The sequence below is a fragment of the Vombatus ursinus genome, unplaced genomic scaffold (genome assembly GCF_900497805.2).
Source record: "Vombatus ursinus unplaced genomic scaffold, bare-nosed wombat genome assembly UNPS02010461.1, whole genome shotgun sequence".
Classification (NCBI taxonomy): Eukaryota; Metazoa; Chordata; class Mammalia; order Diprotodontia; family Vombatidae; genus Vombatus; species Vombatus ursinus.
The window spans coordinates 1227044-1254452 of NW_020950239.1; the positions used below are offsets into that span (position 1 = coordinate 1227044).

A 27409-nucleotide genomic window follows, 5' to 3' on the forward strand; every position below is an offset into this window, starting at 1 on the left:
GTGATCAGGTTTGCTTTTCCTCAGAGCCCCCATTCCATACTCTGCCTCCATGTAACAACAACAACAACAACTTGCATTTATAAATTGATTTAAGGTTTGCAAAGAGCTTCATGAATTTTGGATAGATCTGATTCTCACAAAGAACTCCTGGGAGGTAGGGGCTATTATTATCCCCATTTTACAGGAGAGGGAGCTGAGGGAGAAAGAGGTTGAGTGACTTGTTCAAGGTCACACAGGTAGTAAGTATCTGGGGCCAGATGTGAATTCACTACTATAGGAACTAAAGGTGCTAAAGTAAGTAGTTGATATTGACCCAGTAGAGGACCCCAAGTGGCACACAGCCATTTGAAGAGATTGAAAAGAAATCTCCAAGGTGCCTATGGAATTCTTGGAATTGTCATGTACCTGTAATACATTTTAATACTTAGATTCTTTCATGGTCTTATGCATTCTTTCCAGTAATGTCAGATTGTGACCAGTCAATGTCTTTTCACCCACTGTGACTCTTGCCAATGTCATCACAAAGATTACCCATAGGGAACTACTTGACATTCTAGAGTCAGGAAATAGGACGAGCTGGGGCTGGTACGTCATGGTATCATAGACTTAGAGGTGGAAGGCCCTTAAAGGTCATTAATTCCAACCCTCTCTTATTTTATAGATAAAGAAACAGAGGCATAGAGAAAGTAAAAGGATTTACTCAAGAACACACAGTTAATAAATATTTGAGATCAGATTGGAATCCAAGTCTAACTGACTCCGTGTCTAACATCCTGTCTAATAGCAAAGAGAAGCAACAGGTCAGATAGGTAGCATCACTACATTAGTATATTCACAGAGTTCCTGCTTAGCAGCCAATTAAAAGTGTCCTCTTAGCTTAGAGGAAGTCTTCAGAGAATAGATGCACCTGCTCAGACACGGAGGGGTGAAAATGGGAGGTAACCTCCATTAGACATCCCTAAAGGGCACTACAGTTGAAGACAATTAGAGCACTTATTAACTATCAGATCACAACCTCAGTTTCCCTCTCAAAGCATTTGACATTTTTCTTATACCTCCATCTCATCCTAGTCACTTGAATGCATGCTTTATCTCTCCAAGCCAATTTCTACACTCCTCATCCACTTGAATCTTGAGCTATTCAGATTTCTTCAGCATCCCCAGTGTGCTAAGATCTCAAATTCCCTTAGCTCCTCTGCTCCCTGTCACAGAGATGGAACGTATGTCAATGAGACAAATTGATGGATGTGAAAGCAATGAGATCCCCTCGTTGTTTCTCTCCCCTTCCAAATAACTCCCCCAGTTAACATATGTTCCCTGCAAAGGGCTTCTTGAGTTCACAAGACAGAGCCAATGCTATCCACATACTTGAAAGCCCAAGGTCACTGACAGTTATTGTTAATTGACTGGCAGATCTAATTAAGTGAATGATCTGAGGATTTTGTTTCACAAGGCAGCAACACATTAGATTGTGTGGCCAAGAATATGGCAGGCTAATCCTAGCTTCCACAGCCTTGGAAACTCCTTAAGTCATTAGTCCACAAAGCCAAATAATGTTAAATATAGTCTGTCTTCCTGTGGAGTCATTCAATGCAATCTTATGGCATATAATGATTTGGTTAGTGAATATTATGGTAATGTGAAGAGAAAGTTTGTAACTCTTTTTACTAACTTTGAGTGACCTAGTAAAAGAATACAAGACTTTTTTTAATGTCAAATCACCTAGTGGATTTTTTAATAGGGAAAATATCTTTTTTAGTTTGAAAAACAAAGAAAAAACCTCTTGTTCAATTTTCTCAAAGAATCATGTTCAGCATAAATTTCATTTGAATATCCATAGGAGTCATCCCATTTGATTACAATAAAAATTAAAAATAGACACTGTGGCAGCTAGATGGCAAAGTAGGTAGAGTGCTGGACTTGGAATCAGGAAGTCCTGAGTTCAAATCCTGCCTCAGATGCTTACTAGCTGTGTGACTCTGGACAAGTCCCCTAACTTCTCTCTGCCTTAGTTTTCTCACCTATGAAACAGAGATAAGAGTAGCACCTACCTCCCAGGGTTGTTGTGAGGATTAGATGAGATAATGTATGTACAATGCTTTGCAAACCTTAAAGTTCTACATGAAAAATAGCTAACATTTGCATAGTTCTTACTATGAACCAGGCACTGTGCTAAAATCTTTACAGAAATTAACCCATTGGGGGCAGCTAGGTGGCGCAGTAGATAGAGCACCAGACCTGAAGTCAGGAGGACCTGAGTTCAAATCCGGCCTCATACCAAACACTTGATGCTTACTAGCTGTGAGACCCTGGGCAAGTCACTTGACCTCAATTGCCTAAAAAAAAAAAAAATTAACCTATTGAGTCTTGAGTCAGATCTTCCTGACTCCAGGTCCAGTGATCTGTCCACTGTGTTGCTCAGCTTCTATTGTTGTTGTGTTTGTTGTTGTTAGAAGAAACCAAATGCTTGGGTGAAGTTGGGTACAATCATCCCAGAAACCACTCTGGTACTACTATACAAAGCATTTTCCAAGTTAAGACAATTGCCTAAATGAAGTTTTGTTTTTGAAAGTAATCAATTGAAAGGGAATCAAAATAAGAGTACTATTAAATAATAATGATGACGATTGTCATCAAAATGCCATCCCTTTATACATTACTTTTTTTTTGGTAAAACACCTAATTTAGCTCATTGATCACCCAAACCATCTTGTGACCCATTTTGCAAATGGAGAAACTGAGACTCAGGTTAGGTTCCATTTCCGGGGTCACACAGCTAGAAAATATCTGATATTAGATTCTGATACTGCTTTTCTGACTTCAGGTCCAGCATTCTATCCCATATGCCATGTCATCATTATCATCATTATCATTTTCATTCCCCCCTACCATTTATATCATGCTTTAAGGTTTGCAATGCACTTTAAATGTATTATCTCATTCCAAAACAACCCTGTAAAGTGGATGCTATTATTATCTACATTTTACAGATGAGGAAACTGAGGCTGAATGGTTAAATGACTTTCCCAGGGTCAGATGGGCTCATGAATAGCTGAGACAGGATTCAATTCAGGTTTTCTTAACTCCATGCCCTATATCCACCACATTGTCAGTCTTTCTTTTCAGTTATGTCGGACTCTTTGTGACCTCATTTGTTGTTTTTTTTTGCAAAGATACTAGAATAGTTTGCCATTTCCTTCTCCAGCTCATTTTACAGATGAGGAAACTGAGGCAAACATGGTTAAATGACTTGCCCAGGGTCACACAGCTAATAAGTATCTGAGGCCAGATTTGAATTCAGGAATATGAGTCTTCCTGATTACAAGTACAGTGTTTTGTGCACTATGGCGCCACCTAGCTGTATCACTGAGGCAGAAAATAATGTAAGTATTTTTAATCAAGAAACCAATTACAAGATGTACAAATTGCAACTCTTTGGCTCATTACCATTCATTGCCTCAGAAATCTGGAGGTGGAAGGGGCCATATCATCCTGGTAGATAAAACTGGCCTCAGGAGAGTTAAATGACTTAGCTATGGTCACATGAGAAGTAAGCAGCAATTGCTTTCTTCTATCAGTATCTAATGTTAAATAGTGTTTGAAGTGAAGATGCTGTGGCTCAACTCCTATGAATACCCAGAGGAAATTTGTGCTGAGATTTATTCTTTAGGAAAATTAAGCCTTAGTTTTTTGTTTGGTTGTTTGTTTGTTTTCCCCCAACAAGGGATGGGGTTTGTATGTTTGCTTTCAAATTAAAAACTTTTTCCCCATCTTTGTGTGTTTGTGTTGGTTGGTGGATATTTCAGCTAGAGTATTAGCAGAAGATATGAGATATTAACAGTGATAACAAAGACATGCAGGAGATGCATGATGGGAAAATGGGGTGGTGTGTTTGTGTAGCCAGAGCAAGAAAGAACAGACATACAGCTCAATCTTGCATTTATAGCCACAGAATGTTAAGAGACCTAGGAGAAGGCCTCGGCATGGAGGAGCCCAGAATGAAAAGGCACAGACAGGCTTTGATTGACACCTGTGAAAAAAGACCCACATTGATGAGATCACTAATCCACTGAATGATTGTAGCTCCCGGAGTCTCCTTGGTACTAGAGACAACAGGTCATGGGATTTAGGGCTCCTTCCAATGACCTCCTGTCATTTCATCTCTCTCTATGCTTCTTTCCTCTGAGGTCTATTCTTTGTTCTCACCTTGACCTCCGATCTCTCCATTCCTCAGTAATCTCCCAGGTCATTGACCCTGCTCTGATTTCACTTTCTTCCCTTCCAATTTCCACCCTGTAATTAGTCAGTTCAATGGTACAGTCTCCTCTATTTTGCTAGGGATATAAAGACTATTCTCGTGAATAAATGAATGAATGAATGGATGGACATTTATTAAGCACTCACTATGTGCTTAATATTCACTATATGCAAAACATTATGTTAAGGAAGTACTTGGGATACAACCAGATAAGCAAGACAGTTCCTTCTCTCCAGGGGCTCACATACCCTAAGGATGGGTCAGCACAATTAGGAGGTTTTAACTGCAAGTCAGAAGGTACTTAGGGTGCAGTGGCAAACCAGGTCATTATGCATCTTCTTCATTGGCACTTCCATTGATAAAAAATAAATAAATAAACATAGGCATTTCTGGTGTCAAACCATAGAACAATGCCAAGGAATTTGGTGGGCAGAGCTTTCTTTTCTGAATCTTCAGTCACTGTGGCTGCTGAGGAGGTGGGGACTGCGGCACTTGTGGAGAAAAGGCACCAGGTCACATCTCCACAAGGCTTCATTCCGTGGATGATGGCTACAAGAACTGGGATAAAAGGAGAACTGGTGACCTGGGAGATGCTGCTGTTCTCAGGGCTCAGCTTAAGATCCTAGACTGTCTCCATCTAAGTCAGAGGAAGTGGGTGGGTGATTGATGGATTCAGTTGTTGCTTTAACCGAGTTAGCTCATCTTCTCTGTAGGTTTGCAGTAGGTTGGGGTGGCTGGCCTTTTTTATGTAAGGGTTGCTCCAATGTACCAGCACTGTGAGGTATGGGGCTGGAAGCAGGGCCAGTCATCTGGGAGACATTATTTTTCCCATGTTTTGGGGGCATGCTGGCCTTTAATAGCAACGCCCAATCAGTTGATGGTGGTGGTAAGGATGTCAAAACCTTTTCCACTAAGGATTGCTCCCATCAATAAGAGCTTCTGGGGCCATTTTAGGGTCATCATTCTTCTCATGACTTTTTGAAAAGGTCCTTAAGATGGGCTTAATGGGTCTTAATATCTTCATATCTTTATCATTTCTATTTCTGTTGAAAAGTTTGTCACTTCCGTTGACGTTTGCTGTTTCAATTTGTCAATGTTTGCCCTCTATCGTTTGTACCACCATGTTGTAAGACTGAATGGAGGACACTGGCTCATCCTTACAGAAAGTTCTATTTGCTACAGACCTTTCTATAGCAAATTTTAGATGATTTTAAGTGAAATCTTGACCATATTCATTCTTGTAAGTTCCAAAGGAATTTCAGTGATTACAATGGTTTTATTGATGTCATAGAACCTGTGTGCTCCATGGTATTCATATAAAGCCAATATAGACAGAGGTACCCCAAATTTTGGATAGATTTTCTATGGTAGATTTGTAGACTGACATGGCTGAGAGTCGCACAAGACAGGCAGAAATCCATGGAAGGGCTGGAACTCATACTACTGGAGTGAATACCTGTATCGCCATTACAATGTAAACACTTTGAGAACAGCAATCATTTCACTCTTTGTCTTTGAAGCTCCAACCTCTAGCAAGGTGTGTGGCAAAGAGTAGACATAGAATTAATGGTTGTTAATCAATCAGCTTATCAATGCAATAATAACTCATAGAAATACTTAAACATGTGGTGTTCTTGATGTAACAGAAACAATCAAGAGGAACAGTTTAAAACAGAAAGGAGGTATACAGATGTGGTGCAGTTGTCTGTTAACTAAGACCATGTTATCAGGCACTAGGTCTAGTTTTGTTCACTTCCCTCGTATGACCCAGTTAAGATTAATTGGATCACAGATTTGATGTCGAAAGCAGGGAGGAACCTCAGAGTCTGCCTAATTCAACCGTCCTCATTTTTTGTTTCTGTTCATTCATGTCCCACTCTTCATGGCCCCATTTAGAGTTTTCTTGACAAAGATACTGGAGTGGTTTTCTTTTTTCTTCTCCAGTTCATTTTACAGATGAGGAAACTGAGGCAAATAAGGTTAAATGACTTGCCCAGGGTCGCCTAGCTATTAAGTGTCTGAGGCCAGATTTGAACACAGGAACATGAGTCTTCCTGTCTTCAGACAACGTGCTGTGCGTACTCTGGTGCCACCTAGCTGCCTCTCTCCTCACTTTACAGATGAGGAAGTTAAATCCCAAAGATAATTGAGTGACTCTCCCAGGGTCATTTGTCAGAGTCAGGACTTAGGCCTACATCATCTAATTCTAAATCCAGTGTGTTTTCCATTGTGCCACGATGCCTTATGAAAATATCCTGACAAATGCTTTCCATTGTCATCACAGCCCACAGGACAGCCGTACTGTCTTTGAATAAAGTCATCTTGGTAGCCATCAGCAAATGTGGTCCCTTCCTCTTTGTTAATCATTGGAAAGTCTAGAAGGCAATATATAATTCTACTTTATCTTTTTAATGTAGTGGACACTGAGATTCATGGCTATTCATTGGTATTGGGATTTGGATGATTGCTGTTGTAGTTTTTAAAAATTTCATAATTGATCTACATTCATCAGTAGGAAATTCTAGCCCTATATTGCTTTAACGAGTGTGTCCACATATTAAAAAATACTTTCCAATTGTTAGTCATTACCATGACATATCAGAACAGAAATCATAGAGAAGTTGGCTTATTTTGATAAGACTTTGCCAGTTGTCATCACATAGTAGGAGATGACAGCCTCCTCACATATAGTTTTATAAAGACAAATTAAGCTCAAAGTAGCCTCATTAACATCATGAAAATTATATATCCGTATATGTATGTAGATATGCATACCCATATATCAATACAGATAGATCAATAGATAGATAGATAGACAGATGATAAACAGACATAGATAGACAGAGAAGCAGTTAGGTGGCATAATGGATAGAGGGCTGGCCTAGAGTCAAGAAGTCCTGAGTTCAAATCTGGCATCTGACACTTACTGGCTATGTTCCCTGGGTAAGTGAGGAAGTCGCTTAAATGCTTTCTGCCTCAGTATCCTTAATTTGGGATAAAAATAATACTTGTCTCCCAGGGTTTTCATGAAGATTAAATGAGATAAAATCTGTAAAGTGCTTGACACAGTACCTGTCACATAATAGGAAGTTAATATATGCTTACTTCCATATACATTATAGACGCCCACATACCTACACAAATATATGCACACATATACAAATACATATGCATATATATCTACACAAATGTAAATGTGTATCTCCACATATATGTATTTATGGATATATGTATATAAATGGTGATCAGCTTTTTAATTAGTTAAAAAAAATCACTTTCTCTTAATGGCTCATACTATAATCTTTACAGTATTTTTTCTGCCCTCATTTTAATCTCTTCCATCCTCTTTGCTGTTTCTTTGTATGTTGAAGGCATTTGAAATTCAGAAATTCAGAATTCCCCAGCTTTGCTTTCTCAAGAGAGGGTATTCAAACACTTCAAAGTATGCCTTGCTCATTTGATTGTTTTTTACCTCCAAGATTTCCATTGTCACCAATTGTAGTCTTTACCTTTTTCTCACGGATTCTTCCAAATTCACTGAGGATCTTATCTTTTTCATACTCGTATTTGTCCAGTGACATGCAACATGCAGAGTCAGTTTCATAAACAAAGAGATGGTAGTCACCACTTTTGACAGTGGAACATAGATAAGAATGTGGATTTGGAGTTAGAAAGCACATTAGATGCCATCTAATTCAACCACTTCATTTTACAGATGAGGAAACCAAGGCTCAATGTTCAGTGACAACTAATAAGCATCAAAGGTGGAATTTGAACACAGGTCTTCCTGACTGTAGTCCAGCACTCTATCCATTATGTCACAGGCTCTGTGAGGCTCTACATGCTATTAAGCACTAAGTCCCTGGACAATTCAAACCCTCTCTATGAACCTAGCTAATTAGCCAACGTGATAAGAACACCAAAAATTCAAAAAAATGATCTTTCCAAATCCAGCATTCTATGATTTGATCTATTTGACCTGTTTTGACTTACAGAAACACTTTCTGCCCTCTATGTTTTATAATCATTGTAGCTTAAGGACTTATAGTATAGGAGTACATTTTTTAAAACTTTCATTCCCATTTTATAGATTTAAAAAATACGATCCTTTGCAAGAATAAATGATAGCTATTAAGATGAAACTTGAACTTGAATCCTGGTTTTCTAAGTCTTCTACCCTCCTTTAAAACACACACACACACACACACACAAACACACACACAAACTACATTTCTACATTAAAAAAAGAGCAACTACATTAGGTGTACATTATGTTTGGTATCTTGGGGCTCCCAAGCATGTAAAGTTGACATTTACCTCTTTTACATTGTGTATTCAAATGAAAAGTAATCCACCCCCTGGCTAGGAGAGGTAATTCAAACAAGGTGAATTACTCTGAAGGGGGAGAAAGTTTGTAAAATGAGTCACTTGGCACCATGTTTAATTTCAGGTCCAAATGTAAACAAACATGGGTTCCTTGGGCCAATCAGCATTCTCGGTCATCTGACTCTGCAGCAGGATACATGTGGTCTTAATCTACAAACTGCGAGATCTTGTAGAGGGAAAGAAAAAAAAAAAAGACTGCCGGAGGAGTGTTGTTTTTTCAAACTTCTCCAAACTCACCAGTGCAATTAAAGCAAATGGAGACATTTCTAAGAAAGCAGTTGAACTGAGTCTTTAATGATTTTTGTCTATGGGCACAGAGCAAATGGACTTGTCTTTCCTCAGGCTAGATAAAAATCGTTAGACCTCCAAAATCAGCATTTAGGGCTACTTTTCATGCCAAGGATAACGGACAAATAGCAATAATTTGCACTTTCTTTTTTTCAACGAACCATCCCAATTGACCTGTGTCAGACTTTTAAGCTTCTTGCAAACATCTTTTCCCAGTGAAAATTCATGTTCCAATAATATGGAACCTCAAGGTATTTCGGCTTTGGTTCATAGGATCGCAAGATCTGAACATGGAAGGCCACGTTTGGAGGCCAAGCAGTCCAACTGCCTCCTAATAGAAGCCCCTTCACATCACACTGGGCACATGTAGTCAAGCAGCCTTTGCTTGACCTACTACCTCCATTTTTAGACACAACTAATCGACAAGATGTATTTGTTTTTTGTTTTTTTTTTTCTCTTTAGTTTGCTTATTTGAAACATACAAGCATTGCTCCTAGTTCAGTTCTCTAGATCAAAAAGAAGCAAGGCTATTTCTGTGTAAAGGGGTGAAGGGAGTTCCTCTAAGGGGGAATGTATAAAGTATGTGGTCAGAAGCCCAAAGCAGATAGAAAGTCAGAGAGGCAGAAAGACACCTGGTCCAATCTATAGATAGATGGACAGAAGATGGACATATGGGTAGATAGATAGAGGATTGATTAATTGACAAGCAGAAAAATAGAACATTCATTAGGCACTTCCTATGATCCAGGTTCTGTGCTAAGTATGAGCAATGTGTCAAAAGTATGCCAGGTCACATCTTGACGACTCCCTCTTCAACCTGCTTACAGGCTCTTTTCCTTGTTAAGTCACTCTCAGGTTCATAGGGACAATCTAAGGTATGGATATTTTCAAGTTTATCCAAAATGTGGACAATTTCTCTTATTGGCTATCCCTAGTATAGTCTGAATTGGGTAAAATCTCATTTCCTTTCAGTTAGATTCCCTTCTTTCAATATTGAGTCACACACTAATAGACAGGATTCATTGTAAAGATTTGAATACTTTAATACCATACACACACAAATAAGCCCTAAGAAGGAACACAAATTTTAGTGGCAAGCAGTGAGGATGCCAGCAGGGTCGGGCAGGTGGGCAGCTTGACTTGCCCTCCCACCCCTACTCCTCACTCATCCTCTGAATCATGAGAAGTAAAATGATCAGATAGATAAATGGGAATGTGGTGTCCCTGAGGTAGTGCTCCAAGAAAGAGCAACGGAAAATAAAGTGGCTTTGGGCAGGATTCCTGGCAATCGTCTGTGTGTATTTTGGCCTAGACTGCTGTCTAGTCTTCTGAGGGGTCCAGGTCCACCCACATCCTGCTGGTATTGGATCAGAACTTCATCTCCAATCCTGCCTCTTACATTTACTAATGTGTGACCTTGGGGAAATCACATTCTCCTTGCTAAGATTCAGATTTTTTTTTCTTCCTGTAAAAGTGGGTGTGTGTGTGGAGTTGATGTCCTCTAAGACCTCTTGCACCTCTAAATTTATGATCCTAGGGTCCCTTTGACTCTGTTGTCATTTGCCTATAATCATCAGCTTGAACAGAGTCAATCAACCATAACTCTGCTTGCCACTTGCCCATCCTGTCAAGCAAAGGGAATCCCAAGGCACCTGGGGGTAGCCAGCAGAGGCTTTTCTGTGTAAGTTCCTTTTGAGGTCTCCAAAAGCAGGGCCACTTGAGACTTTCTTGTGCATGACGCACATGCCAGCCAGCCAGCCAGCCAGCGGACCTCCTCTGGTTCAGCAATGATATGCCTAGGCAAGGAGTTATGCCCTAAAGACAGTTATCATGGCCCCAAGATTTTTTTTTCCTTTTCTTTAATCTAAATATCCTAATTTTTTCAACAGATCTTAACACTACATGATTTGTAGACCTTTCACCATGTTGAATGCACTCCCCTGTGTGCCTTCTAGTTTATCAATACCCTTCTTAAACTGTGGTGGTACCCTGAATTGAACGTAATACTCCTTAATGTAGTCTGACCAGGGCAGAGACAAAGAGAGCGTCAAGCCCTTCCTCCTGGAGACCATCCTTCTCTGAATGGAGCCCAGGACGACCTCAGTTGCAGGCCCTCTGTGGCTTTCTAGTACGTTTGTCATCAGCTGGGGTTGGCCCAGCTCTCACACTCAGGCACAAATGTTAATCTTTAGGATAAGTCTCAACCTGTGATTTCATTGACATAGGAAACTTCAGATGAGGATATTCTAGAATGCAAGCTGGCATCTTCTTGCCAACTTCAAGCCCTAGATCAGGGCTTAACCCTTTTTTTTTATTGTAAAAGCAGTCTGGCAATGCCTATGGAATCTTTCTTAGAATAATGTTTTTAAATAATTGAAGGGGATGTTAAATTTCAGTTAGAAGTTAATGAAGATGTATTTTCCCATATATGTTCCCAAATGCCCCTGAAACCTGTCCACAGACCCTGGAGCCCAGGTCAAGAATCTCTGTCTTAGTGAGTTGACTAAAATACTGAGAAGGTTGAATGGCTTGTTCACGGTCACATAGCTATTGGATTACAGAGGTTGGATTTACCTGGCTCTAGGCTCAATTTGCTATCCACTATACCACATTGCCTGTGAAAAAATAGTTGGGTTGAAGAAAATGAAAAATGTGCCCTTTCAGGTCTCTGTTTTGTAGAAGATGAGATGGTAAAAGAAGGAGTTTTGCATTTTCCATTCTGTCAGGCTTGCCATGAAGATCAAATGAGATAAAAAAGGTCTTTGAAAATTGGAAAGTTCTATGTAAATATACAAGGTTAGTATCCTGGTATTTATTATTTTATACTTTAGTGTGGGAAAGAAGACACACAACATTGGATAAAAGAATTGTTATCTTTGCCTGCTTAGTGGAAAATTGGAGGTGTTATGGGGGAAGGGGGTTCAATTAAAGAGGAAAATCAGGGACTCCAGCTTCTAGAGTCCTGAATAGCCCTGGCCTGCAGGGAGAAACAATATGAAGGAGACCATGTTGTCTTTAATGTTTTCCCATGCCTTTTTGGCATTCCCCTTACCCAAATGAGCCTCCTGACCTCCTGCAAAGACTTACAGATTTTCCCTTCTCTCAATGATCATTTCTCAGGCCTGTTTCTCATTACTGCCCCAGTGTTCTGCTCTTTGCTAGTTAACATGGGTAGTCATCATGGATTAATCATCTCTAAAAATCTCTGCCAAGTTATCCCTCCCAGGTGGCATGTCTTAACCCAGTTAAAGAATGTCCTAAAAGAGACACATGCATTCAGGAATTGTTCTGATTAAGAGGGTATTTTGGACATCCCCTCAAATAACCAGTGGATTTAGGCCCTGAATGAAAGAATGAGTGAATAAATAAAAGAATGAATGGAATTAATGGGGAAAAATATTTATCAGGTGTTTACTATGTATCAGGCACTGCACGAAGTGCTGGAGATAGAAATAAAAAAAAAGAAAGAAAGTCAGTCCCTGCCCTCAGGGAACTTACATTCTAGTAGGAAAAGATACCACAGATAGGGGAATGAACACCTCTTCCAGTATTCCATTTTTGATAATTGGATAGTCCAGTATTGTAAAGTAAATGATTGGTCCCCTGTGGTCTTTCTTACAATGCATTACTTAGAACCTGAAAACTTTGAAAATAGCATCATGTCCATTTTAAAATGTTTTACTCTTTGGTCTATTGTATATACTGAAAACATATGAAAATAAAAGCTACTCAGTCTTTTAGGTAGAGAAATTAAAGGGATAGTGACTTGGGTCACAGGTATATAGGTATAGGTATGGCCCCATTTTATCAGCAGGTACAAACACTTTGCTGATATGATAAGAATATTCACATGAGTCTCAGATTCTTAACATATGATTCTTTCTTGTTTCTTATTTCCATATTTGTTTGTTTGTTATCTCCCCCATTAGCTTGTAAGCTATTTGAGGGAAGGGACTGTCTTTTTTTTTCTAGTACTTAACAGAGTGCCTGACATGTGACAGACCCTTAGTAAATGTTTATTCCTTGGTTGACTCATGATTTCATTGAATGGGGAATTCCTCATCTGGAAACTCCTTCCAGAGATACATAACAGCAACTCATCTGCAACATAGAGTCATAGAATGTTATCTGGTGTCACTGAGGTGTTAAGTGTGTTGCCTAGAGTCATAGTCATGTCAGAAGCAAGACTTCAACCCAAGTCTTCTTGACCCCAAGAGCTGGCATAAAACCTCTATATTCTACACCAGGGGTCTGCAAATGTTTCTTACAATGGGCAAGATAGTATCTTATACTTTGTGGGCAAAGAGGCAAATTTGAGGACATTATGAGGATACACTTATAAAATGAGAGGAAAAATGTTTTCCACAATTTTTGATAAAATTCATATACTAGCAATAATGATCATATATGGACCTAATAATGAGAAGAATGGAATTTTTTGAGGGGAACATTTCACCTAATTGGGGTTCAAATATAATGTTCTTTATCACTAAAATATATTACCAATATCCATCTATTAATGTTGATGTTAGGATTTTATACATTTCCTCTTTAAGGATATCTTTTGATCTAGGTAGGTACTACCAAATATTCTCAATCCATGAGCATATGATTTAAAAAAAAACATGTATTTTTATTTCATTAAATATTTCTAAATTTTATTTAAAACATTTTAATTCATATTTTTAAAATGAGTTTGAAATTCTCTCCCACCCTCCCACCTCTCCCCCAGACCTTGAGAAGGTAAGCAATGTGATATCAATTATACGTGTAAGGTCATGCAAAACAACATATTCTTGTATAAGAAATGTTGCTAAAGAAACATATACACAAACAAGAAAAATAAAGTGGAAAAAGTATGCTTCACTCTGTACTCAGAGTTCATCTGTTCTAGTTGATCATTGTTACACGATTGCTGTTACTATGTACAATGTTCTCCTAGTTCTGCTTACTTCATTTTGCATCAGTTCATATAAGTCTTCCCAGGTTTTAGTAGTGGTATTGTTGGGTCAAAGAGTATATGTGGTTTTATAGCTCTTGGGGCATAGTTCTAAATTTCAAACTAGGATAGTTGGACGAGTTCACAACTTGACCAATACTGCTTTAGTATCCCTATTTTTGCACATCCCCTTCAGCATTTGTCATGTTAGTCAATCTGATAGGTATGAACTGGTACTTCAGAGTTGTTTTAATTTGTGTTTTTTCTAATCAATAGTGATTTAGAACATTTTTATGTGACTATTGATAGCTTTGATTTCTTTCTGTAAACAGCCTGGTCATGTGCTGTGGCTATTTATCAATTGGAGAATGACTTGTATTTTTATAATTTTGGCTCAATTATGTAAATATTTGAAAAATGAGGCCTTTATGAGAGAAACTTGATGTAAATTCCCCACCCTACCCCCAGTTTCCTGCTTTCCTTCTAATTTTGGCTTCGTTAGTTTTGTTTGTGCAAAAACTTTTTAAATTTCATATAATCAAAATTGTCCATTTTACTCCCCATGATCCTCTCTATGTTGTTTAGAAATGAACGCTTCCTTTATCCATAAATCTGACAGGTAAGTTTTTTTTTTTTCCGTACTCTCCTGGTTTACTTATAATATCCCCCATCACATCCAAATCATGTTTCCATTTTGACCTTATTTTGGTATATGGTATGAGATGTTGGTATATGTCTAGTTTCTGCCAAACTGCTTTCCAGTTTTCCCAGTAATTTTTGTCAAATGGCGAGTTTTTGCTTCCAAAATTTCAAACTTTGTGTTTAGTAAACACTAGATAAGTATGGTCATTTTTTACTTTATATTGTGTACCTAATCTATTTCACTGATCTATCACTATATTTCTTAGCCTGTATCAGATTGATGATTGCCACTTTGTAATATAGTTTGAAAACTGGTATTGCTAGGCATCCTTCCTAAAGTTTTTTTCATCAATTCTCTTGATATTCTTGATCTTCTATTCTTCCAAATAAATTTTGTTATTTTTTCCATCTCTATAAATATATTCTTTGATCCTTTAATTGGTATTATACTGAATAAGTAAATTAACTTAGTAGAATTGTCATTTTTACTATATTGACTCAGCCTACTTATGAGCTATTAATATTTCCCCAATTATTTAGACCTGTCTTTATTTGTGCAAAAAGTGTTTTGTTATTATGTTCATATAGCCTCTGGGTTTTTATTGGCAGGTTGACTCCAAGTAATTTATATTGTCTGTAGTTATTTTAAAAAGAATTTTTCAGGGGCAGCTAGGTGGCACAGTGGATAGAGCACTGGCCCTGGATTCAAGAGGACCCAAGTCCAAATCCAGCCTCAGATACATGGCACTTACAAGATGTGTGACCCTGGGCAAGTCACTTAACCCCATTGCCTAGCCAAAAAAAAAAGGAATTTTTCTTTCTATCTCTTCCTGCTGGATTTTGTTGGTAATATGTAGAATGTTGATGATTTATGTAGATTTATTTTATATCCTGCAACTTTGCTAAAGTAATTGTTTCAACTAGTTTTTTAGTTGATTCTGTAGGGTTTTCTAAGTATACCATCCTGTCATCTGCAAAGAGTGATAGTTTTGTTTCCTTATTGCCTACTTTAATTCCTTTAATTTATTTTCCTTGTCTTCTTGTCTTATTTATTATATAAATATTATATATTATATAAATAGCTCTTCTAATATAATACTGAATAATTGTGGTGGCAATGAACATGCTTCATCCCTCATTGTACTGGGAAGGCTTCTAGTTTATCCCCATTACAAATAACACTTGCTCTTGGTTTTAGATAAATACTACTTATCATTTTAAGAAAGGCTTCATTTATTCCTATACTTTCTAGTGTTTTTAACAACAATGAATGTTGTATTTTGTAAAAAAAAAAAAAGCTTTTTTATGCATCTCTTGATACAATCATATGTTTTTTTTTTGTTATTTGGTCAATTATGCTTATAATTTTCCTAATATTGAATCAACTCTACATTCCTGTAGATCATATATGATCTTTGTGACATGTTGCTAGAATCCATGAGCATAAGATTTTAATTGAGCATATTCATTGCTTGGAAGGCATTTATAAAATTCTGTTAGATTCACTTCTTTAACAAATGTTTACCTTTTAGCATGTTATTACATTGAAGATTAATCACTTCCAATTGAAGTTAAGTAGAAGCTACTTAACTGCATTGTTAAAAGGATACTGAAATATGGATTTGTTTTGCACATGTACTGAATTCCAAAAAATGATGCTTAAATTGTGGTGTGAGCTTGGAAAATATAGCCACTGAACATTTGCTTTGGAATAGTGATCTTGCTTCTCGTTTTAACTTCTAACACCATGGGAACTACATAAAGCAGCTTGACATTCCTTATGATGTGAACAGTGTTAGTTGTCATTGAACTAACTTTATCACAGCATAAGTTTCACATACAAGTGCTGTTTTGCCCTATAAATTTAGGCTGAATTCATTAAGAAACACAAACAAATCACATTAAAAGCTAATTATCAAACCCACTCAGTCAGTGTTCAATAGCTGTTGAGGGTAGTTCCTCTTCTTTAGAAAAAAAAAATAATTCTTGGCTCTGAGATCAAACAGTCATAATAAAACTATTGCTTATCACTTCTTTTCTTATTTTGACATGATGAGTATATACCAGTATTTTTTTAAGTTGAGGTAGGTAATGATAACGTATCTGACACTTCAAACACCGTTGAGTTATAACTGCATCACTGCAATTTGCAGTGTGCTGGGCATTAAACTGAAAGTGGTGAGAGTTCCATATTTGTTCTCATGCAACTACTCCACCAGGCCATTGTAGCATGAAAGAAGCCATGGAAAATACATATATGAACCAGATGGCTGCATTCCAACAAAACATGACTTATGAAAACCGAAATTTGAATTTCACATATTTCCCATGTGTCATGAAGTCTTAGTCTTCTTTTGACATCTTTGAGTCATTTAAAAATGTAAAAAAAAAATCTTAAAAAAATAATTTTAAACCCACAGTCCATAAAGAAACCAGATGACAAGCTGGATTTGGCCTGTAAGTCATCATTTGCTGACCCCTTTTCAACATCATGCAACCTTTCTTCATAAATATTGTTGTATCAAAATTCTCATCTATGTTTTGTTTAAATATAAACACCCTCTTATTTTGCTTAAATAAAAAAAAATACAGGTCATCACTGTTACTGGAAAGAATGTTCCCCTTCCCTACTCATCCCCACACCCCATTCTACATGATATCTGATATGGTCAGCTCAGAATTTTACCTTGGAAGTTGATTACTAGTACCATCTAAAATAAGTAAGAAGGAAAAGAAGGAAGGAGGGAAGGAAAGAAGGAAGGTAGAAAAGAAGGAAGGAAGGGCAATACTGATCTATATTTAGAGAAATATTGTAAGCTGTGCCTTATCTTCATTTAAAACCATATCCCTCATGACAACAGCATCCAGCAATTGAAACATAATGGGAGATTCACAGGGCTTGGCTTATATCTTTAGAAAGAAGGCTCAAAAAAGGAAAAAAAAGAACAAGCCATTTTTAGAGTAGAGGGTATAATCTTTAAAAACACATATGTTCAATAGATGTCATCTTATACTGGCATGCATATTGCAAAGTCTTTGAGGCAGAGAATACCGATTGTTAATTAAACCTTGGAATGACTAATTAACAAGTTGCTTAATTAATCACTTAATTAACCTAACAAGATTTCTTAAGTTACTACAATACATAATACCACATTCTAGGAAAGGGAGAAATAAAAGCACTAACAAGATAGTTGTAGCCTTCAAGGAAAATGCATCTAGTCTGGTTAAAGGTCACTTCTGAAATTCTATGAGTCTATCATTCTAAAACCCTGTGGACCCACTGTTAGATTTAGAAAATTAGAAAGTAGTCTATGTCAGAGCACAGACTGACCATCCTAAATATGTGTTAATCACAGAGGGAGAGCAAAAGACAACTGATGGAGACAGCCATCATATTTTTAATTGAATGCTCTAGGGAATAGTTAAGCCAAGTCAACAAGAATTTGACCAAAAGCAACTGTAAACATTCTCTGGTTTTTTAAATTGACTCAACCTCCATCTTTGATGAAACGTCATTGAAATTGAAGGGAGAAGTGACAGCGGACATATCTGATGGCAGAGGATGCACACTAGTTGCTTGGACTTTAGCACTGAGTTCATGTGATTCTGGAAAGGTTGTTGGAATCTAAAGGGGAAAATGTTTGGCAGATAGAAATAAATCTGGTCTATGAATGTGTTATGGATAATATAAAAATCTCAGCGTCTGGAAAACAAATGCAGAGCAGAGAACACAGCACATTCCCCAGACTGGAGATAAAATGTAGCAGGAGATGAGATCACAGCAAAACTCAGATACATTTGAACCATTCAAATGCCCATGATTTTCACAAGTTTTCATTTGTCTCATGTGTCGAGGATCTGTGATTTCCATTATGGATTAGAAGGGACACTCTCCTAACCATAACTTTTTTTCTTAAGAGGAAAAGTTCTAATCTTGGGTCTAGGGTCTAGGGATAGATTTCAGGCAGGGGGGTCTATGAAGTTTGATGGAGAAAAAAAATGTATCTACTTTCACTAACTTCTAACTGAAATTTAGCCTTTCTTTCTTTTTCTTTCTTTCTCTTCCTTCCTTCCTTCTGTCCTTTCTTCCTTCCTTCTCTTTCTTTCATTTGTTTGTTTGTTTGTTTGTTAAGCGACAGACACACAGCTAGTAAGTGTCTGAGCCTAGATTTGAATTCAGGTCCTTCTGACTCCAGAGCTCTATCCACTGTACCACCTAACTGCCCCATTTAACTTTTCTTTAAGTTATTAAAGAATATTATTTTGACATAGGTTCCATAGACTTCACCAGATTGCCAAAGGAGTCCATGACACAGAAAATGTTTAGAGCCCCTGTCTTAGAGACTTAATGAAGTTAAGAGAGGTTCAGGGACTTATCCAGAGCTAAACAACTCATGATAGAAGAAGGATTGAACCCAGGTCTAAAAAACACCACATTTGACTGCACAGTGTCTCTGAAAATGTAATGAGTTTTAGTAAACAGTCTCTTCCAAGAATGCATTTAAAATTTCTCATTCAAATAACAAACAAATACATAAATAAATAGATAAATGAATAAATAGCTCTCATTTTAAAATAGTAAATAAAATATACCTCACAAAATAATTTTTCTTGACTTTCCTAATAAGGGACATCCTCAAAATCTTAGTGCATTTTAAAATGTAGTTTAAAACTGCATTAAGACTTTTAGGACGCCCTCTATAAGGTAAGTTTTCTCTGGCTTAAGGAAAAAAAATGTTCTAAGTGATCATAGCATAATTACTTAAGGAAGATTTCCATACTTCCATTTGTAAAATCATTTTCATTTCTTTGCCACTTTTCAGGGAAAATGTGTGAATCTTCTGTAAATTATTGTGAATGCAACCCTTGCTTTAATGGGGGGTCCTGCCAGAGTGGAGTGGAATCCTACTACTGCCATTGTCCATTTGGTGAGTATAGCTTGGCTTTTGGGTTTTCAAGATCAGTCCTGGCTGCTCCTCAAAATAGTATTAGTGTTAGAGATGGGTTTGGAGTTGTTGGGAGAGTATAAAATACATGCAGTGATAGTAGCTTGAATAAAATAAAATCACTGCGGAACGGAAGATTCTGAAATCCATATGGAACATCCACTAATTGTGGTGATTCACTGCCTTATCATGTCTTTGAGATGACTCTGGGTCACAGAAAACTATATCAGAAGAGCACATGATTTTCCCCAAATCCTGGCAAGCTGCAAAGGTTTCCCATCTTGGAGTGTCTATCAGTCTGGTAAATCCAAGGCTGGCTAAGTTCAAAGATGCTCAGGGCCATATTGGCCCCATGGGAACAAAGCCTTCAAATGTAGTAGCTCATGCATTTAATATCTAAAGGAGTAGAGGGATTGCAGTCAAGGCACTGGGAGAGGGAACCCACACCAAAGAAAACATGAACACTAAAATAATAACAATAACAACAAATATTAATAATATCCAATATTGTAGGCATATATAATGTTTGTATTATATAATATGCAATATTAGTTAGATATCATTACACTATGTATTTTATATTATATATGTGGTATTTGGATTTTCTGTTAGAGTTACATTAAACATAATATTAATTACATATAATTATATCACTTATTGTGATATTTGTTTTATATTTATATTATAAAATATGTAATATTAACTATATGTGATTATGCTTGCATAATTCATAGTACATATATAATATAAACATACATGTATATATGCAAAGTGTTTTACAAATATACAACTATGTCTCATTTTATCCTCATAACAACCCTGGGAGCCAGGTGCTATTATTACCCCTATTTTACAGATGGGGAAACTGAGCCCTGCAGAAGTTAAGTGACTTGCTCAGGGTCACTGGATCTCAATTCTGCTCTTTTTGGCTCCATGCCCAATACTCTGTACACTGTGCCACCTAGCGGCCAAAGTGGGGAAGTGTAAAAATGAGTGTTTATTAAATGCCTTTTGTGTTTAGGACAACACTAAAGAGGCCATCAAATAAAAATTCCTCAGTACTTTATCATTCTCCCCAAGTATTTTATTAGGATCCACATTATCTTCCTTGTTAGAATAAAAGCTCATTGAGTAGAGACTGCTTCAAAATAACTATTCACCTGACACACAATAGGAGCCCTTAGCAAATATATGTTGATTGACTGATTTCTTCGATCACAGGTTTTCACTTGGCCATGTGAATGCAGGGATGTACTGGTAAATTTTTAATAACTGGCTCTCTAGATAAAAATGTTTAAAAATTAAACGTAACCATGACACTCTTTTAAGTTTAATCTTCATCATTAGTATTTTCTCTATTATTTTAAGTCTATACAATCAACAAAATAATAAATCAAGCCCTAATTTATATAATTTACGGATTTTTTTGCTTTATTTTGTTTTTTTGCTAGGCAATGGGGTTAAGTGACTTGCTCAGGGTCATATAGCTAGTAAGTGTCAAGCATCAGAGGCCAGATTTGAACTCAGGTCCTCCCGACTCCAGGGCCAGTGCTCTATCCACTGCGCCACCTAGCTGCCCCTAATTTACTGATTTTTAAGGTGTAAATGTTCACACTAACAATTTAACAATCAGATCTCCTGAGCCCATATAAGCTGAGCTGGTTTCATCATAGTTCTGCACAAAGGTATCCTTGAAGCTAACCTCATTTAAAAAAAAAAAAAGCTTCCCTAGGCTCAGGTGGGTATATTCAAATTGTCTCTTTGATTCTATATGTGTTTTCTCAACTCTAGGAGTCTTTGGAAAACACTGTGAATTGAATAGCTATGGATTTGAGGAATTGTCATACATGGAATTTCCCAGCTTGGACCCCAACAACAATTACATATATGTCAAGTTTGCAACCATCAAAAGCCATGCCTTGCTGTTGTATAACTATGACAACCAGACGGGTGAACGGGCTGAGTTCTTGGCCCTGGAAATAGCAGAAGAGCGACTGAGGTTCTCCTATAACATTGGCAGCGGCACATATAAACTAACCACAATGAAAAAGGTGTCCGATGGACATTTCCATACTGTCATCGCCCGGAGAGCTGGCATGGTAAGGCATTGGTGTGTTGTTCAGCTGTTCAGCTATTCCAATTCTTTGTGACCCCATAGACCCCAGCATGCCAGGCCTTTCTATTCTCCACTGTCCCCCAAAGTCTGCCCAAGCTCATGTTTGTTGCTTCCATAACACTGTATCTATCCATCTCATCCTCTGCCATCACCTTTTTGTTTTATTTTCAATCTTTCTCAGCATCGGGATCTTTTCCAAAGAAGACATTGGTGTATGAGAAAGTAAAGGTATTGCGTCTCAGATTTGTGTGACCGAAAAGATTAGCATGAATTGGACTTTAAATTGAGTAAAATTGGGTACATTCATTACGCTGCTGATTTGGGGAAATTATAGCATGTGATTTTAAAAGAAATATTTCCCTTAAAGGTATCAAAATAACAGAATCTCAAATATAAATGAAATCTCAAAGGGCATATACTTTAAACCCTAACTAAAAAGATATCTCTTTAATACTATTCCTGATAAATGGTCATCAAGTCTTTCACTATCTGCAAAGGCAGTCCATTCTACATTTAGACAGCTTGCTCTATTAGGGCATTTTTTCCCCATACATCTTTCCCAAATCTGTCTCTCTAAACCCTTCACCCACTGTTTTTAGTTCTACCTTTTGGAGTCAAACAGAAAGGTCAAATCCCATTTCCAGGAATGACCATTCAAATCCTTAAAGAGACATAAATGCCCTAAAAAGAGAAGTCTTCCTTATTTCAGGCTTAATATCACTAGCTGCCTTGTCTTTGCCTGCTTGGTCTTCTCTTGGGACCCTAGAATTTTGGAAATAGTGCTAGTTTCAGGTACCTCCATTCAGGAAATGTTTAAGAAATGCTTCTTGCTCTACCTTACCTTGCCTAATTCCAGACTAAAGAAAATTATTGGTATTTCTCTTTCCTTTTATTGATCATTAATTCATCTGGAACCCTTTTAAATATTTTTTGGGGGAATTTCTTAAGGGAGATGGACTCAGAAGTAACCTTTCTCATTGACTTACTTCTTTGCCAGGAGCAACTCACAGACTCACTGCGTGGAAAGTACTTTGCAAACCTCTCTAAAGAAAACCACAGCTAATGGTGTGAATTAAAAATCCAGGATGGGGGATGTCTCGTTTGTCTTTAAGGTAGCTGGAGTGAATAAGACCTGGCATTTTAGTTGATTCCAAGGTCAACATGAGCCAGCAATGCCAACTGAAAAAGCAGAAATAGAATTCAGTGCCCAGATCAATGGGATCAAGATTCTTTCCGAAGTTTCAACTAGACAAACTGCATCCAGAACACTGAATTTAGCTCAGGAGACCATATTTTAAGTAGGGCATAGCTAAAATAAAGCATGTACAGAAGAGTATAACCAGCATAGTAGGAGAGCCACTACATATGAGGAATGGCTGAAGAAAATTTAGCCTAGAGATTAAAATGAAAGGGGTAGGGTAGCCATTATCAGATACTATAGAATCTCTCATCTAGTAGAGGGAATCAATTTATTCAACATCACTTCACAAATCAGGATTAGAAACATTGAGTTGATATTACATACTAGTTGATTTTAGGTCCATCTAAAATAATGGCCTGAGAAGTATGGCATAGTAGATAAGGCACTAGACTGAGAACCAGGAAGACCTGGGTTCAAATCACACTTTAGATACTTAAATGGGACCTTAGGAAAGTCATTTAACTTCCCCATGACTCAGTTTCCTCATCTGTAAAATGTAATGGTTGTACCCAATGGTCTTTAAGGTCCCTTCAAGCTATAAATCTATGATTCTCTGATCCTTTTATTTTCTAAAAACTAGACCTGTTTAAAAAATGAATCAGGATGATTCTGAGTCGAGAGTTCCATGCCATTGGAAGTGTTCAAGCAAAAGCCATCTGTCAGAGATATTGTAAAAGGCGTCAATTCATTAACTGAAAGAATGGACTGGATGACTCTATGGCATCTTTCATCTTTGAGCTTCCAAGATTCTACAAAATATGTATGTGTGGAAGAAGGGAAGGAAGAACTGAGAAAATCAAAATGCCTCCATAGGAGGGCCCACCCTTCCCTTTTCTTTGTCATCTTGTGCCAGCTGCAGTTTAGCAGTGCAAAATGTGCAAAGATCTAGTCTTCTGTAATTCTGGAATATGGATTTTTTTTCCTTTTTTTTCAAAAGGCATAGAAAATAAAGGGTCTACTGGATTTTGCATCTGTCATGTCTTACTGTGTAGAGGGATTTGGTTGGAAAATGGTAAAGTCATTAACTTTTCAGTTTTGAAATATTGCAGCAACAGAATAGAAACATCTCAACTCAAAGAAGTAATTGTAGAGAAATGCTAGTCTAAGACGAAGGAATATTTGACTGTAGAAACTGAATTATAAGGAACTCTGATCCAAATAGAACATGATCTAAAATACAAGTACAGCCATTATGCTTACTTTTAGAATGCAGATAATAAATATTAAATTTGGGGGGAAATATAATTACTGGAAGACCTAAAATCAAAATGGTAGTTTTCCAGGTTTTCTGTATATGTATTTTTCTATCCTTGTGAAAACACCCTTTTTTGTTATTCTGAACTTAATAAACATCATTAAATATGAACACTTTAATATGCAAAGAATAGCAGAAAAAGATTACCTATGAAACTCTGTATCTCCATTATATATATATATATGTATATATCTTTTATAAATATATGATAAATTCAGCCCATTAATTCCAAAGTCATCCTGCTTTTCAGTTTCCTTCTAAATTCCCTTCTATTCTGTGAATTCTAGAATTCTTTCTTTCTTTTCCTTCCTTCTTTCCTTTCTTTCTTAAAAATTAATTTTCCTTAATATTCTTTATCTTTTGTTTCTCATGACAAACACGGTTTAATGCATCCTTATAAACTAACTACATGAGTGTGTTCCATAGTCACCAGAGGGTGATGTTCTTAGGAAACATGTTGATTTTTCCCAGAAGAGGTATTACCTTTGTTTCATAAGGAGATATGTGATTTAAGCCTTACATTTTGAAAACAGATTCAAAAGAAGTGCTTCATCAATCAAGGCATGTAGTCAGCTTAAGAATTTTCAGGAAGGAATCATCCTATCTTAATCCTGCTATTGAGAACAAAATGCCACTCATGTTTGGGAAGTACATTAAGTCTTTCAGAACACTAAGGCACCATTTAGAAAATCACGAGGGTACAGTATATCAAAAGAACTTGCAGATGAGATCCTGGTGATTTGTCATGGAAATAAAAGTATGAATATTTACCCCAAATGTTACCATATACAGTATGTTATTGAGAAGTAGACACATAAAAAAATCCATGTGATGCATTACATGGGCTTAATGAGACTTTATTTTTGATATATCTTGCAAAAAAATAGACTAGAAATATAAAGATCTATTTCAGCTAGTAAAATGGGATGTCTACCATGAATTGATTTGATATTTATGAAATCTGAGGAATTGTGTTTTTCCTGTTAGAGAATACTTTTGCAATTCTCCCATTTCTAAGTATAGTTAGTACATATTTATTAATGGTAACTAAATGGTAACTAAATATAGTTAGTACGTATTTATGTGCCTGGCACTATGCTAAGCATTGGAGATGTAAAAATGGCAAAATATATTTCCTGCCCTGGAGGAACTCAAGTAGTTGGAAAGTACCTAAAAAAGATGGAAAAAGAAAAGAATTGTTGCCAACAGACATACTAATAAACATGACTCGTAGGCTTTAGGGTTAAAAGAGACCTTAGATACCGAGTCTACCTTCCTTATTTTACAGCTGTAAGAAATGAGAATTATGACTTGCCCCAGATCGTGCAATAGTAGGGGTGAAATTTGAAAACAGATGCTTTTCCTCCAATACCAGTGCTTCTCCCAGTATTGTGTAAGAGCCAGAAGATATAGGTTCTAGTTTCACCACCAACTTGCTCTGTGATGCTGAATAGGCAGCCATTTCAAAAGAAACATACCTGTTTTACAGATCTGAGAGAATAAAAGATGGTCATCGATATAAAAACAGTTGAAAAAGTCAGAAGCACTAACTAATCAGAATGGTGAATAGCATCCCTTAGCATCGTGATAGCTTACCCATTTGGAGCCTGAGGCTGAAATCACCCAAACCCTTCATTTGCCACCAATTCAGTTCAATTTAACAAGTATCTAGTAAATTCAACAAGTATTCATTAAAAATAAAAGACCTACTGTGCTAAGTGGTAAGCATACAAATACACCATACCCCTAATGGAACAAAAACTTAAAATCTTGGACTGTTTTTAACATTGTCTTCCTATTCTCAGTAGATAACTATTCATTACACATACAAAACACTTACTAATCATTTATCAAATTGGATTAAATCAAATATTAGTGTGACTTACAAAAATAATGGAATAGCATTAAACTAAGGGTCTATCTACATACAGATCATGTTATAACTTTATATGTAAAATTGCCTTCTTTATCTTACAGGAAAATGAGTAACAGATTCAAAGTAGTCAAATAAAGGGCTTTTATCTATTCTGTCCAAATATAGCAAAAGTTTCACAAGTTTTATAAGGCATTACAATGACATCACTTGCCTTTTCAAATCATTTTTTAAAGAGAGGGCAACTCTGCTGTTATGGAAGAGCAGATGAAAAATCTACTGACTCCATTTCTATAGACATCACTCAAGAAGATGCAAGGTTGTGTGTCTCTAGGTTTGAAGTCATGTCATTAAGAATCAAAGTATGTCCTCATTTGGCCATGCCTTGTGATGTCTACGTAGTTATATCTATATCATGTACAGACAATTGTATCTACATCAGCTATTTCTACATGGAACAAATCCCTGGGTTATCTGATTGTCCCCATAACATGGGAGTCATCAAAGAACTAATTCCTTCTTTCCCCTGCTTTGTAGGCAGCATCCCTAACTGTGGATTCCTGCTCTGAAGACCAAGAACCAGGCTACTGTACCGTCAGTACTATGGCTGTCTCAGATGACTGGTGAGGTGATTTTTAAATTGTCTTTGTCTAATTCTTCAATATTTTGAAAAAGGAAATTTACAATTTTCAGACAAATTGTTGCTTCAATTAGCATCAAAAGCCCCTCAACAAATATATTTATAGTCCTACTCCATGCCTAGACCAGAGTAGGCATTGTAGAAAATGGAAGTGGTGGAAGGTGTGATGCCTGGGAGTAGGAACCTCATAGACATATTTAATGTAATTGGTGAAAAAGATAGCATGTGTAAATTGGGAAACAAAGATTAAAATCATGAAGGAGGTTAGAGAAGAGTGAGATCAATGGAATTATGATTGGGAAAAGGTCCATGAAGGATTTGGAACTTGAGCTGTCTTGAAGGATAGTTAAGATTTCCATAATATCTCCATGAAACAAGTTTGCTTTTAATGGTTGTTTGTAATAGTGGGCAGTGTGATACAATCAAAGGCTATATCTTGTTTTTATAGATTTGTCTGTATGTTGTCTCCTCCATTAGAATGGGAGCTCTTTGCTAGATGATCTTTTTACCTTTGTATCTCCAGAGTCTGGCACATTGTCAAGACTTAATAAATGCTTGTTGACTAAATGACTTTGGTGTCAAAGGAACTGGGTTCAAATCCTGCTTCTGACTCTACCTGACTTCCTTGGGCTTCAGTTTCCTTATCTAAAAATGAAGAAGTTGTAAGAGATGACCTCTGAGACTCCCTTTTAGCTCGAAATCGATAATCCTGTGTTTGCTGATGACCGCTGGAATATAGTGTCCAGACAGCTAGCATCAGGTGGGAAGATCTGGGTTCAAGTCCTGGCTATGACACATACTGCCTCTGTGACCCTGGACACATTATTGAACCTCTCAGTGCTCTAGGCAACTCTGACTGCCA

The 27409-nt window shown here is 37.0% G+C and overlaps 1 protein-coding gene across 1 annotated transcript in view; it reads left to right on the plus strand.

Annotated features, from left to right (window-relative positions):
- Positions 1-27409, plus strand: part of FAT4 (FAT atypical cadherin 4) — a 221810-nt gene that overhangs the window by 168132 nt on the left and 26269 nt on the right. Inside the window, exons 10-12 of the mRNA XM_027854535.1 lie at positions 19340-19444; positions 21254-21561; positions 26445-26530. Coding sequence (XP_027710336.1) covers positions 19340-19444; positions 21254-21561; positions 26445-26530 — 499 coding nt within the window. The remainder of the gene's footprint in view (positions 1-19339; positions 19445-21253; positions 21562-26444; positions 26531-27409) is intronic.